Raw genomic sequence first — 14,855 nt, 5'->3', positions numbered from 1 at the left:
TTACTGGCAAGTATGTAATCAAATATTAAACCAGCCCTAAATTTTCTTGTACATATGAGTATTTCATATATTGGAAACTAAAAGCAATTTTACATAAGTCCATATTTACAGAAAAAAATTGAGCGTTAGGAAAGAAAGAAAAGTGAGATAGCAAGTGATTAGGAGAGGGAATGTCAAACTCAAACACAAAAAATTTGGAGCATGTTTATATGTAGATGAAAATAATCCTGTAGAAGGGTAAGAACAAGGAATAACTGAAAATGTCGTGAAGATAGTGAAAAAAAAAAAAAAAGAGAGATTTACAGTGTAACCTGCAATGTTCAAGTCCCATAGGAGCTGATACACTCCTTCCATGATGACTGGAAGGTCACACAGGAGATGCCTGAGACTCCTGGGCTTTAATACATGTAGGAGAAAGATATGAGATTTCTTCTCTGATGGCTTCTGTTCTCATTAAAGAATAAGTTGAAGAAGTAACAGGAGTTTGTGGATGAAAGGAAAAAGTTATAATATTTAAAAAGAAGGTATAAAACCAATCTATGTGAATAGAAAAGTAAACACACTAGAGAAATACAGTTTAAATGTTGAGCGATAGTGACTGGCCATTTGTACTTCAGAGCCATAAATTTAAAGTTAATTAAATTAAATAACAGTTTGACTGTATAGTTTCCTCTAGCATTTTTTAATCTGTTCTGGTACAGGCCAAAGAATATAGATTTGCTATCTCTTTGGGAATCAAGATATCCATTTTTTATATAACTAGTTGCAATAAAGGTACACACCTCTATATTAAAAAAATAATATAACAATATTTGAATTAATATAACAGGTCAACTAGATGAAGTGAGAATAAAACTTGAGGTAATTCTAAAGCATCCTTTTTCTGAGCTTGTCAGAATCCTAGGACTTCTAGAATTATCTTCAATCTTACACAGTCTTCTAATTTTGTTCAACAATTAATGAGTGGAGATTAAATTCCTAGCTTAAATGTGGGCAATGAAGTAAATACTCCCAAGAAAAGATAAAGTGATACTCCAGTAGAGTTGATTTAGAGTTCACACCTGATTTCAACAGGCATGTATAGCTTAGCCATTCTGGTTATGTGTCTCTTAGAATGGTTGTGAATGTCCCCAGAGAGATGAGAACACCCACCCCACCATGCCATTCCTCTAGGAGAAGACCAACAAGAGCTACTAGAAGGTCTTATGAAATCTCCACCTGGTCAGACGATGGGTCAAGTTCCCGGAAAATTGAAGCTGGGGAGGTTCTCTCTGATAGGTATACCTTGTTCATTTTCTTGCCATGCATTTTTACATAGTTTTTTTTTTTTTAATCTTTTAACTTACATTAATTTGTCTGTATTTGTTAACATTTTTCCAGCAATTATTGTCAACTTTTTTGTGTGTGTTTTCCAAAATGGACTAGTAAAAAGCTTTCATAATTCCTTACGATGTTTTATTAACAGATTACTTTAAAAAGATGTTTTAAATAATTATCTACTTCTGTCAGAAATATCAGCAAGAAATAAAGACATCAGAGCTCTAATACTAATTGACATAAAAATAAAATTAAATTTACACAGCTTTTCAAGACCATACATAAATGTTGTATATTGTATATCTGTATCTGTGATTCCTGGTTGTTAGCTAGATAACTCTGAATTTTACATTTGTGATTTCTGTTTACAAATCTAAAATTGTAGAACTTTCCTAAAATTATGTTTATATAAATAGATAAATGCATTTTTAACTAATGTAATCTAAATGCATAACCCAAAGACATCAAACAATTAGCAAGTCTAATACTAAGTAATTCAAATCGCTGCCTGCTATATATGTACCTCATAATGCATTAATTATCAACAGTTTGTCTGATAGTTTGTTTGACTATGAAATGTGTCACAATGCCATGCCCTCAAGAAATCCTTAAGTCTTTTTGTTCTTTCAGTAACTGCTGACTCCCAATCTCTAGACAATTCCTTAGCAGGTATCTGAAATAAAAGTTTTCAAATCAACTGATACAGTGAGCATACATTTCATTTAGGAGTGTCAGTTATATAACAAAGTCATTTCCTTAATAGTTATTAAATATTTATAACAAAGAAGAGATAAATTGATGGGAAAATTCAATGATGCCCTGCTATGTTGACTTAGAATTGTGTTGTAATAGTCATTTTGGTATAAACAAAGTGTATAAACAAAAACATTTTAGCCACTTTGGTGCTGGACGCCTGGACCTCATACTCATCATCTTGTTTTTGAAATATGTATAATTAATGTATGCCTTCCTTGATTTCTGATTCAATAAACCAAATTTGGCTATTTCCATATTTATTAAATTTTACTATTTGGGACGTTAAATGGTGTGTCTTTCAGCTATGTTATTGCTTATCAAACAAAAAGACCTAACTTAAAAAATACTAGTTCATTTCACTTTGGCTTCCATTTAGTTTTCCTAGGATACATAAAGTTGTAAGCCACTGAATAGATTTTTGACATAAGTATCCAAATAATATGGGTCTGTAGTGCTTAAACGGCTTTATAATCTTGCTTGGTATCTCAACTAATCCCTAATATATTGGCTCAATAGAGTCAGTCAAATGGAAATTCCTTACTAAGATGCCTTTGTTAGAAGAGAATTGTAGTTGAGCTCACCATTAATATTCTAGTGTTGACAGAGACATGAGCATGATTCAGGTAGAAGAAACAACCTTACTCTAGTAGAAAAAAATTTTTAGCGAGCATTTTTCCTCTTTCTAAAAAAACAATAACAGCATGAGAGTAACAGAATTTTGACTATGCTTTCATTTTTAAATTAAATACAGGGAATCTGTCATATTTTGTCTTTAGCTAATTGGAAGAGGAATATGGAATTAAGATGTACACTCTACTGGGAACTTAGAGACAAATTAAAATGTTAGATATTATTAAATCATAGAGTTTGAAAGGACTTGAGAGGTCATCTGTCTTGTCAAATTGCTTTCATCTGCAAAGGAACAAACTTAAATCATCCTACCATGATTACTATATGAACCCTTTTAAAGATAACCCCAATTAGCTCAGCAACACAAAGCAATCTTTAACAATTTTCATTGTTTGAGCAATAGTCCTGATATCCCAATGTCTCAAGCTGCGGAGAAACATTTTTGGCATACCATCAGTTTAGATGAAGAAAGAAATACTTAAACCTTACCACGAGGAAATTGAAAAGCTGTCCACTGAAGGCTCCAGTGTTATAACCAGAAGAAAGTCCCTGTTTCTTTAATAGTGGTATTCTTGGGTTTCCTTGCAAGTATTTTTGTAATTTGTATAATTCTGGATTAATGTTTACAAGTTTATATCACACTTATTTTCCTGAAACCATAATTAGACAGGAAACTTTCAAAAATGTGCTTCAGTGGAGTTAAGTACAATAGGTGAATCCTTCATTGTTTCTACCACTGTATATTGTATTTGTGTTTCAAACTTCTGCAACTGTATACTATCCTTATGTTTTTTCCATTCTCAAAATTTTTATTTATTTTATTTTTAAAATTTTTATTTGTTGCTTTTCTATTACAGTTGTCCCATTTTTTCCCCATTGCTCCCCCTCCACCCTGCCCACCCTTGTCCCACAATCAATCCCCACCTTGTTATCCATGTTCATGGGTCATTCATATTAGTTCTTTAACTAGACCCTTCCCCTCTCCCCCTGGTCATTGTCAGTCTGCTCCTTGTTTACATGCCCCTGGTTCTATTTTGCTTGTTTGTCTGTATTGTTCATTAGTTTCCTGTATTAGGTAAGATTATAGGTATTTGTCTTTTGTTGCCTGGCTTATTTCACTAAGCATAATTCTCTCTAGTTCCATCCATGTTGTCGCAAATGGTAGGAGTTCCTTCTTTCTGATGCATAGCATTACATTGTGTAAATGTACCACCATTTTTTGATCCACTCATCTACAGATGGGCCAATTGTCATAATTAATTGCCACATGTGTTCTCCTATTTACCTTATTAACTTACATTTTCCCCTGGGATTTTGTTTAATTAAAACGAGTTTGTATATATGAGGAGTCAAAGAAATTATTGAGAGAACTGAACTCACCCTGGGATTGAAGGTGGCATCATTGATAGAATGCATGTGGCCATAGAGTGACTGCTCACATTTACCCTAGGATGACAAAGCATAAATGAAATCAGATAAATTCCACTCCATGTATGTAAAGAAACTGACAGATAATTAATTGTATTTGTTCTAAATCAATGCTTTAGTTTCATAATAAAATTAATACATTCTCATGATAGAAAATGTTAGCTTTTGATATACGCTGCCATTCAGAATAAGACAGGGCGGTCCTAATGCTGTGCCACCGGGGCTGGTAGCCATACTGAAACTCCTGTGCCCTTGCTTTTATACCATTGAACTGGTCTCACCAAATGATTCCATTCTGCAGTTAGTAGAGTTTTCATGCCATGGGGCCAAGTAATAAAGCCCGTGATCCCTGCCACTGCTGAGGGTGTGGGGTTCTTTTTCTTTTTTTGGGGGGGGTTCTTTTTTCTTCATTGTTTTTAGCTGTAAGATCCTATTTTAATTCCTGAATTTTCAAAGTTTGGCATTAAAATCATTACAAGTATTAAAAATGTTATAAAACATGTACAGTAGTATTTTTTACACAAAATAAGCACTTGTTTTGTGCAAACTGTACTTTACATCTACCCATTCAGTTCATTTTTTTTCTAAACAAAGCTAAAATTAACTACAAAAATTTCCAAGCTTCAGTTTGAATGATTCCAGTTAAAATAGCCCATAACACATTCAAAATGGATCAAAGACTTAAATGTAAGCCGTGACAACATAAAAGTCCTAGAGGAAAAAATAGGCAGGAAAATTTCAGATATCCCACGTAGCAACATTTTCACTGATATATCTCCTAAGGCAAGGGAAATAAAGGAAAGAATAAACAAATGGGACTACATCAAACTAAAAAGTTTCTGCTCAGCTAAAGAAAACATCAGCAAGATGCAAAGGAAACCAACCATATGGGAAAATATATTCGCCAATGACATCTCAGACAAGGGATTGATCTCCAAAATATATAAAGAACTCATACGACTCAACACCAAGAAGACAGACAACCCAATTAAAAAATGGGCAAAGGACCTGAACAAACACTTCTCCAAAGAAGACATACAGAGGGCCCATAGACATATGAAAGGATGCTCAACATCACTAGCCATCAGAGAGATGCAAATTAAAACCACAATGAGATACCACCTCACACCAGTCAAAATGGCAATCATCAACAAATCAACAAACAACTTGTGCTGGAGAGGATGCGGAGAAACGGGAACCCTGGTGCATTGCTGGTGGGAATGCAGATTGGTGCAGCCACTGTGGAAAACAGTTTGGAATTTCCTTAAAAAACTAAAAATGGAACTGCCTTTTGAACCAGCAATTCCATTGCTAGGATTATATCCAAAAAATCCCGAAACACCAATTCAAAAGAACCTATGCACTCCAATGTTCATAGCAGCACTATTTACAATAGCCAAGTGCTGGAAACAACCTAAGTGCCCATCTGTAGATGAGTGGATCAAAAAACTGTGGTACATTTACACAATGGAATTCTATGTAGCAGAAAGAAAGAAGGAACTTCTACCATTTGCAACAACATGGATGGAACTAGAGAAAATTATGCTTAGTGAAATAAGCCAGGCAACAAAAGAAAAATACCTTATGCTGTCACCTATTACAGGAAACTAATGAACAACACAAACAAAAGAGCAAAATTGAACCAGAGGTATGTAAACAAGAAGTAGACTAACAGTAACAAGGGGGGCGGGGGGGAGGAAAAGAAAGGTGTAAGGGGATGGGTCAAGTTAAAAAAAATATATATATATATGAATGACCCACAGACAGGGGCAACTGAGTGGGGACTAAATGTGGGGGAGGGGAGGGACAGGGTGCAGGGAAACAAGAGGGCTAAAAAAGTGAGACAACTGTAATGGAAAAACAAACCAAAATTTTTTAGTGGGGGAAAAATGAAAATATGAAGAATGGAAATGCCAGTTCAGTGAATATTAGGACAAAGATTTTCCTTCACGTTGTATATTTTTCTCCCTATTTGATCCCTCCAGAGTTTGGCATTCTAAACAAGTAAATAATGACATAAGTTCCTTTGCATAGAACTAATAAGACCAGTTGTCAACAGAGGTTCTTTTTTTTTTTTTTTTTTTTTTTGACCAAGTCTTTGACTGGAATGTCAAGCCTAAAGGAAACATACTTGGGCTCAGATTGTTACCAGAAAGCCCTGAGGAACTGGGAATGACTTTCAAAGGTAATAAAAGCCCGTGAGATAAAAGGCCTGGTACCATGGTTGGTTGTGCGGTCCACAGCAATCTTTCCAGGGAAGGAACGAAGGTTGTTTTCCTGAAAGATGGCTAGAAGGACCTTAAGGCACAAGGAAAGACCAGAAAGACTTGGAAAAAACAGGTGTGTACAGGCAAGGATGAATGCCAGATATGTGGCACAGCTTCTGTGCCCTGAAGAACAGACTGAAGGTCACCCCAAATATTCCTTGGGTAAGTTCCAGCAAAGCAGAACTAAAGATCATAAGTGATCATTTGCTGCTCTTGTTATGTTTATGCAAATGAACAGGATAAATTAAAAATGGACTTAATGTAGTCCCTTTAAAGACAAGGAGGGTAACCTTAGGGAGAAAAATTATTATTCAAGGAAAATCACAATGATCAGTAGTAGAGTATAAAACAGGGCAACTAACCGTCTTAAAAGTTTCTTCTCCAGATTTAGAGACTTGTTTGCGGGTTATGTTACATAAATTAACACGTGTTTTTTGTTTTCAAAGGACATAAGCCTATGATCGCATTACCTGAGTGATTATCTGTACGCATAAGCCTCACTTAATCCTGTCTGCAGCGCTGCCTCCTGAGACTCAACGGTTTGGCTGAACTAAATGGCTGGGTTGGGGAAGAATGGGGTGGTCTGTGGACTTCACTTTAAAACTGGTTTCTCTTTTCTATCCTAATGGCTTGGACAGAAAAGGCCCAGAGGTCTGAGAGGGGGAAAAACCTAAACTATTTACCTCAGCCCAAACTAAGTATAATGGGCAAAAGGGTTTTGGACAGGCGAGATGTGCCTAGCACACCTTCTTACAAAGAAACTTCTTTTTTTCCCTAATATGGAACATTGAAAAATTAATCCCTGCCTTTTGTCATCTAGTAGTTATGGATTGAATGATGTCTTTTAACCCTTTTCGCCAAATCTGTTGCCCCCAGAACACAACAAGGACACCAGCCTGTTGAACCAAGCACGCCGTTGACCGGAGGCAGCCAACTGACCTGGAGTCTGCACGATCCTTCCCCATGTGGGAAGGCCACCCTCCCCTCCACACCCCCACTCTTATTAGGGTTTTCTGGACCCAAGGGTAGGTAGGACGATGACCATGTCCAGCTTGAAGCAGCTAGAGGAGCTTGAGACCTTCGCCCATTGTCCTTTACAAGATTACAAAGGGTCCTAATATTTGAGAGGGGGGGGATAGTTAATTTTTACGAACCAGGGGTATGGACTTGGGGGGGATTGCTGGGGGAGGGGGGTGCTGGGGGGAGGGGAACAAGGGGGAGAAAATTGGAACTGTTGTAACAATATAATCAATAAAAAACATTAAAAAATTAAAAAAAAATAGCCCATAACACATTATAAAGGAGATTTAAATGGGGGAGGTGGGATTTCGTTTTAACACCAGTGTTCAAAGGGCATTCTTCACTATCTGAGAAAAAAATTCAAATTCTGTAGAAGAACCAGAGAAAAATATATCTAAAGTATTGCTGGTAGATTCTTGTTGTGTTCTGTAATTCAGATTTAATTCTACAATGTATTCATGCAACAAGTTACTCTTGAGCAATTAAAATGTCAGGCAGCGTTCTAGGTGCTTAGGATATGTCAGTGAATAAAACAAAGAACCTCGTTCCTGCTGACGACACATTGTAGGGAGGAAGGGAGGAAATACACATTTAGGAAATGTTAGAAGATAATAAGTATCGTGAAAATAAGGAATGTCAGGAAGGGTAAGGGTTATCATGAGTTTTGGGACTGAGGGGCAAAGGGCAAATCAAATGATCAAGTAGGGTGATGTAGTTTGACTATATTCAGACAGTAAGTTTTGAACAAAGAGTGAAGTCAGTAAGGGAGTTAACCAAGCAGACATCTGGAGCAAAGGCATCCCAGAAAGAAGGCAAAGCTAAAGCAAATGTTTCAAGGTGGGAATTTGCCTCGTAGGTATCTAGGAAAGTAAGGAGCCAATGTGGCTGGTGAGAAGTCAGTCAAAAGAAGAGTAGGTTTACTCAAAAAGCTTCATCTACTCTCATTCACTTGTATTTACCCAGTCCTCAATTATTTTAGGCTGAAAGGTAGATTACAGAAATGATTACTAAAAGGAGGCATTAAAGACAGAGTGTCATCATCATGTCCCTTAATGTTATGGGACATTCATGGAATATTTTGGAATTCTGCAAAGTTGGAAAGGCTTTCCTACTAGGCTCTACACGGCACTCACCACTGCATTCCGCAAATTGATTTTCAAAAGTTTATTTACAAAATTGATGCATGCTATTAATCCCTTTTCACAGGCTGCAAAATTTACCCACATGAATATAAATTTCAGAAGAAATAGGCTGAAACACATTGGCCCTCTCTCAGAAGCCCCCTTGCCCATGTTATCCTGGTTCAGTAATGTGATACTTTCATAACATCATCAATTGTGCTGAGAACTTCAAATTATCCAAATTCTTTAAAGTGGAAATAAATTACTTACAAGGACAAAAAGGTGAGTTATAAAATATTACATTTAGTCTTTATGTATTATTATGTTAGGAACTTTTACGGTTAATTTTATTCAGAACTAATGTCATGTATAGTAGTTATATAACATTATGCTTATACAGTGAGTGTTAATATTAAAAAATATTTAAATGAGCAAATTTGCCTCAAAAATTTTTTTCCATTAATAAAAGTTGTACATTTGGTCCTCTTCTAAATTGCAAGCCTCTAACCTATTTGATTAATTAGTAAGGAAAATGGAGTTTTCTGATTCAAATCCTGAATGCCAAGTTTTAATTTAAAGCAGAATCTCTAAGGCACTCTTGAAAAGCCCTGGAAATATGGGGAAATAATGGAAGTGCTGACGGACCACATTTGTGCTGCTATAACAAAACCTGACTGCAAGATAAATGTTTCATGAATTAAGAAAAGTTATAAAAGCTTTTTCTATCCAGCTTTGTTCCCAAGATAAAAGTGTATCCACCCTTTTAGTTGTATAGGGAATATGTGGGTTACTAATATGCTAGTCTGCAAACAGCTTTAATCAAAAGCAATACCCAAACCGGGACATTAAAATTTGGAATAACTTCTTTGATGAAATCTTGTCAGATTCGTTTTATTTCAAAAAAGGTGAAAATGAAAAAGAGGGAAGTGTCTTTTAAAAATAATCATGTGGCCCGATGTGTCATTGCTTCAAGTATTTGATTCTCTCAGAGAATCCGTGTGCAATAATGCTATAATGGTTTCTAACCCTGGCCCTGGGGACAAAAACGTCTGGGACTTCATTCTTGGAACCGCTTCCTAGGAGCCATGATACCCGTTAAGCAAATTCCTTCACTCCACTGTGCTTCGGTTGCCTCATTTAATGCTCAAAACAAATCCAAAAGTTAAATACCGTTACCTGTGTCCAATGAGGTACCATTTAACCTATGGCTTTGTTTTGAAAATTAAATGAGATAATGCCCGTGAAATGTTGATGGAGTGCTTAGGCAAAGTAAGAGCTTGACAAATATTAGCTCTCAACTCGAGACAGAAACCATTGAAAATGCTGATGACTTCCAAATCAGCTTCCCTCCCCTTAGCCATCTTGCCGCCTTTCTAAAAGAAGGAGTCTTAGATACTTTGGGGCTGTTTTTTTCTGTCTGTCCCTCGGTCATTCTCCATGTGGCCCCGCCCCGCCCCGCGCCTTTCTGTATACTAATCACGTCACCGTGGGCTCTCGGGCCTCTGTCCTCCAGCTGAAATCTGCCGAAGGGAAGCAGCAGCAGGATATGCAAGAGCCGAGCGATAGGACAGATAAATCACGGCCTGTTCAGCTGTGATTTCGTCAGTCACCCTGTCTTCTACCTAACTCCACAGCCCCTGCCGTGCGGTCTTCTCCTGGGGCCACAGCGCACGTGTCTCCAGGGATGCTCTCCTCTCCTGCCCTTCAGACCTACGGGACACGCTGGCTTCCCATTGTCGCTAGCCCTTGAGTGCTGTGTTTGGTCCATTAACCCTGTTCACATTTCCATAAATATTCAACCGGAGTTCTCCTCACGTGTCATCTCTTCCCTGCTGGTGACTTGTCTGGTACAGCATGTCAGATATAAAATTCGCAAGCAGACTTTTTAACTCACTGCTTCCCAGTCGCCTGTCTCGAGTCTTGCCAAATTGTTCCCTCTGCGTAACTGGCATCACAGCGGCTCAAACCCCAAACCTAGGCCACCTGACATCTGAGCATTAGAATACCTCTCCTTCTACTCCCGCCCCCACCTCACACCTCATCCAGCTTATCAGCTCTGCTGTGCCCTCCTCTGTCACTCTCCATCACGGCCACTCTGATGCAAGACAATGTCATATGGAGCATGATGACATCAGGAACATCCTTATTGATCTACTTGCTCCTCCTCTCACTCCTCTTCCCATCCATTTCTATCATGGCCACCAGCCTGATCAATAATGCCTGAATCGGATCATGCCATGCTCTGGGTTACAGCCATTCAAACAATTACCACTGTACTCAGGATAAATTCTAAACTCTTTACTCAGATCCGAAGGGTCACATTGCTTGTCACCTGCCCGGCTACCTGACCTTTACCGTCCTCACTTCTCATGCACTGTGTTCCATGCATATTTTCATATTTCTACATGGTCAGGACTTTCTGAGCAAAGTTAAAGGAGGATTAAATAGCAACCCCGATGACAGAGAACTTTGGAGAGATTTAGGGGCATCTCTCCCTGAAGCATTTGTTATTTCTGTTTACATTCCAGGAGTTACAAGCCTAGAAGCTTCCCCCTCCTCCTTTCAGAGAGGATTTATTTTTATTTCAAAACAAAGACTTCTCTCTCTCTCTCTCTCTCTCTCTCTCTCTCTCTCTCTCTCTCCCCTACCCTCTCTGTCAGAGAAACAGCAGACAGGCTCTGCCTTCCATAATGCAGGGGTTTCTTTTTATGGTAATAACTCCACTGTAACCACAGGGTACATCTGGCTTTTACTGCTTCTCCCTGTGAGAAATTGGGGGATGATGACTTAACACAGACCGCTTGGTGAGCAAATAAATGGTCTGACCTCTGACCCAGCAACCTCCTGCTTTTCCCAACAGGATAAATAAGTACATATAAACATAAAAACATAACACTGTCATACTGGCTTCTTCTTCTTCTAACAGGCCTTGCATGTTCCTGCCTGTCTACTTTCATCTTCTCTACTTCGTATGTTTTCGTATGACTGTAGACCCACCCCTGTCCTTTGCATTCTGCTTCTAACTCAAACCCTTTCCTTTTCCTCTTGGGCACTCGGCCAGATTCGAGGTCAGATGTACCCAGGTGGCTGAGCTCTGCGCAGTGGAATAGGGGCCATTATGAAATAAGTCCCATGTAGGCTTTGCCCTTAAAATATCCCACACGGTCCTCTAAGCTCTTTACTTTTCCCTATATTCAGGCTGTGGCCAAGGAGCCCTGGAACAAGTCTGAGTTTCTGAACCACCACAAGGGGAAACACCACCTATTAGGCCCTTCCAGCTGGACATTCCATAAATGGGAGCTTTTAAGTTTTTACTGTGTCAAACCCTTGAGAATGCAGGGTTTAACTGTTTTGACAAGTGTTGACACCCAAAAGAGAGGTCACCTGGTTCTGTCTCTTTCATATCACTCTTCATCAATGCAATTTAGTTAATGAATTTGTTTGCTGGTTATTGATTTGTTTGTCTTGTCCACCCCTCTGTCATCCCCAAAGCCCAAGACAGCTCTAGTAAGATTTGATAAACAGTCGAGCAAAAAACTAAATAGTTACATGGAGATCACAACCAATTTTTAAAAAAAATCCACCCTCAGATATGCTTATTTTTTCTTTAACAAATAGTTTGACCTTCTTCCAAGTGTGTATTTTCATCTTAATCACTTATAATATGCAACGTACACTATCTTATTCTCTCAGCTCCTTTGCATGACTTGATTGTAACCCAAGAGCATAGTTACCCATTGACGTTGCCATTACCTCTTACATAACTGCATGGAGACATTTTAAGCAACGTTAAGGAGACGAGTGATGCCTCTGGGTGAAGAAGGCAGCGTTACCTTTACTGAGTGTTTTCTATGGCACTAAAGCCTCACGCTTGCTTTACTTTCATTACACGTAATCCTCACAACAACTCAGTGAGACACGTGGTGTTGTGATTCCCATTGTAGAGATGCGTAAACAGAAGCACGACTCCATAATGCCATAGATAAAAAAGTACCACAGCCAAGACAGTAACTTGGTTTTGTCTAATTACAAAGACACTTGACCCTTTACAAGCAAGACATGCAAGGGATAGGCTGCAGGCAGCTTTCCAAACCATTTACCAAAGTGCACCACTTGGCCCCCATGCGATTGTGTGGCATCGCATAATTTGTTCTGGCCCAAAACCTGTGAGTGGAAATGACATGCAATAGCCTTCAGATGCTCTGAACAACCCCACCTTCCTAGCATTTAACTAGAGGTGCAATACCTTCCGGGAATATCTCTGCTGTCTGGCAACATCATTCCGGACCCTAGGTGAGTATGACGGCAGCGGAGCCTCCCTTCCCACCAAGGGAGGGCCCGGACGTGAGCCAGACATAAAGGTTTCTGTGACTCGGAGGTGGTGTGTTGCCATGACACAGCCTAGCCTAGCCTGGCTGACATCAACACTCTGTGGGAAGATTAATACTGTCTCTTTAAATATTAAAAGCTTTCCTACTATCAAGAGTGCAATGTGAAAAGTTGGAAAATATTAAAATAGTGTGTATCAGAAACCTAGTCAATACTCAAAAGTTTAAAAACTCTTAAAATTAAGCCTAATATAAACCATAAAATAATCATAAAATATAAAATCATAAATAATCATAAAATAAGTAAGCAAATATACCATCATCAAAAGTCATGAAAAAGCTAATGTTCACAAACTTCATTTTCATTATAATGACTCACTTATTTAACCAGTGGATTCAATATTCTTTTGAAAAAATTTAAGACTTCAAAATACAAAGTGAGCCTTCCCAACTTAAGGTTTTTGCTTGTTTGTTTGTTGTTTGTTTGTTTTAACAAGGCTATCTTTTAAAATGTCTTTGTGATGTGCTAACATAACTTTAGCCATATATAACATATAACTTAGAGTAAAATGCTCAAATCTTGGGGACCTAGCTAAATGAATTTTTAACTATGTATCATCTATATAACTGCTATTTACATTGAGATGTAGAACATTTCCATCACTCCAGGAAGTTTCTTCATGACCTTCTTAGTAAAAACATCCCCACTTTTTTTTATTAATTACATTTTACTGGAGAAAAGACATATAGGTATGTGGTTGAAGAAATAAACATCACAGAAGACTATCCAATAAAAAGTCAGTCTCCCATTTCAGGTCGTCCCTAAATGCAGCTACGGTAAATGGTGCCATCCATGTATTTCATGGGACAGTCTGTGTACATACATGAACTTTTCTTTACTCCGTCATGTTATCTACATAAATTAAATGTCATGTTTTACATAAATTAAATCATACTCTGTGTGGGTTTAATTATGAGAGGCAGTATATTGTGGTGGTGAAAAATGTGATAATGTAGTGAAATTACAGGGTTTAGAGCTCCAGCTCATTGGAAAGTTATTAGTAATATTTCTCATTTGTATAAATACTATGCTAAGTACTATACATATAGTATGTAACTCTTTTAATTTGTACCATACAAAATTGGTAATATTTTAAATTCTTATTTAGTGTTGGAGAACGTTGTGAAAAGTAATTAGCATAGTGCCTACACAAGTAAAAGATATTACCATTTATAGATTCATTGGTAGTCTTCTTTTCTACTCCTTGTTCTACTTTTCAATTTTTCGTGGATACTGAGACTAAAAAATAACCACACTCCTAGGAAAAGAGTCATGGTTCTACAGCCAAGATAACAAACACTAGAACTAGTTTTACCTTGTCCAATCTGTTAGTAACAATTCCATAGCCCTGCTTAGAAGTAAACAGCCGGAACTTATTTTAACCCTATATAATTAATCAATGACAACTAATTTCAGTGAACACTCACTGAAAAGCCAAATAGCATCAGACTCAGGATTTGAAAGTCAGCCAATTGGCAGAAGATTCAATACAGTGAACATGATTCTAAGCCTGATATTAACTTTCTTCCACTTTTGTAAGAGACAAAAAACAAGCCTCAATAACCAACACAACTGTTCTCCTAGCACAACCTAACCCACTCCTGCCTGGATAACAGTCACAATCCAAAGTAACTCTTCACAAAAACCAAACATAAGATCAGCAACTGGGTTTGCTGTATGAGTATAACTCTGACTAGTATAACTCTTCCTCACTTAAGTGTATGATAAATGCAGATTTTTTTGCTTGTTTCAGATATTGAGTGGTCGTCTCATCCTTTGACACCACAGAGAGAATCAAGGGTGTGTTACTTCAGGGCTGCCATAACCATAGCAAAGTACTACAGACAATGTAGCTTAAACCACAGAAATTTATTTTCTCACTGTCCTGGAGGCTAAAAGTCCAAGATCAAGATGTTGGCAGGGTCGG

General features: G+C 37.8%; 1 protein-coding gene across 1 annotated transcript in view; it reads right to left on the bottom strand.

Annotated features, from left to right (window-relative positions):
- Positions 1-14,855, bottom strand: part of SPAG16 (sperm associated antigen 16) — a 743,404-nt gene that overhangs the window by 223,108 nt on the left and 505,441 nt on the right. The window contains exon 14 of the mRNA XM_090288280.1: positions 4,084-4,149. Within this exon, the coding sequence (XP_090144406.1) occupies positions 4,084-4,149 (66 nt within the window). The remainder of the gene's footprint in view (positions 1-4,083; positions 4,150-14,855) is intronic.

This window comes from Furipterus horrens, unplaced genomic scaffold (assembly GCF_987537825.1).
Source record: "Furipterus horrens unplaced genomic scaffold, mFurHor1.1.pri manual_scaffold_1, whole genome shotgun sequence".
NCBI classification, from domain to species: domain Eukaryota; kingdom Metazoa; phylum Chordata; class Mammalia; order Chiroptera; family Furipteridae; genus Furipterus; species Furipterus horrens.
This window is presented reverse-complemented; position numbering and strand designations above follow the sequence as displayed.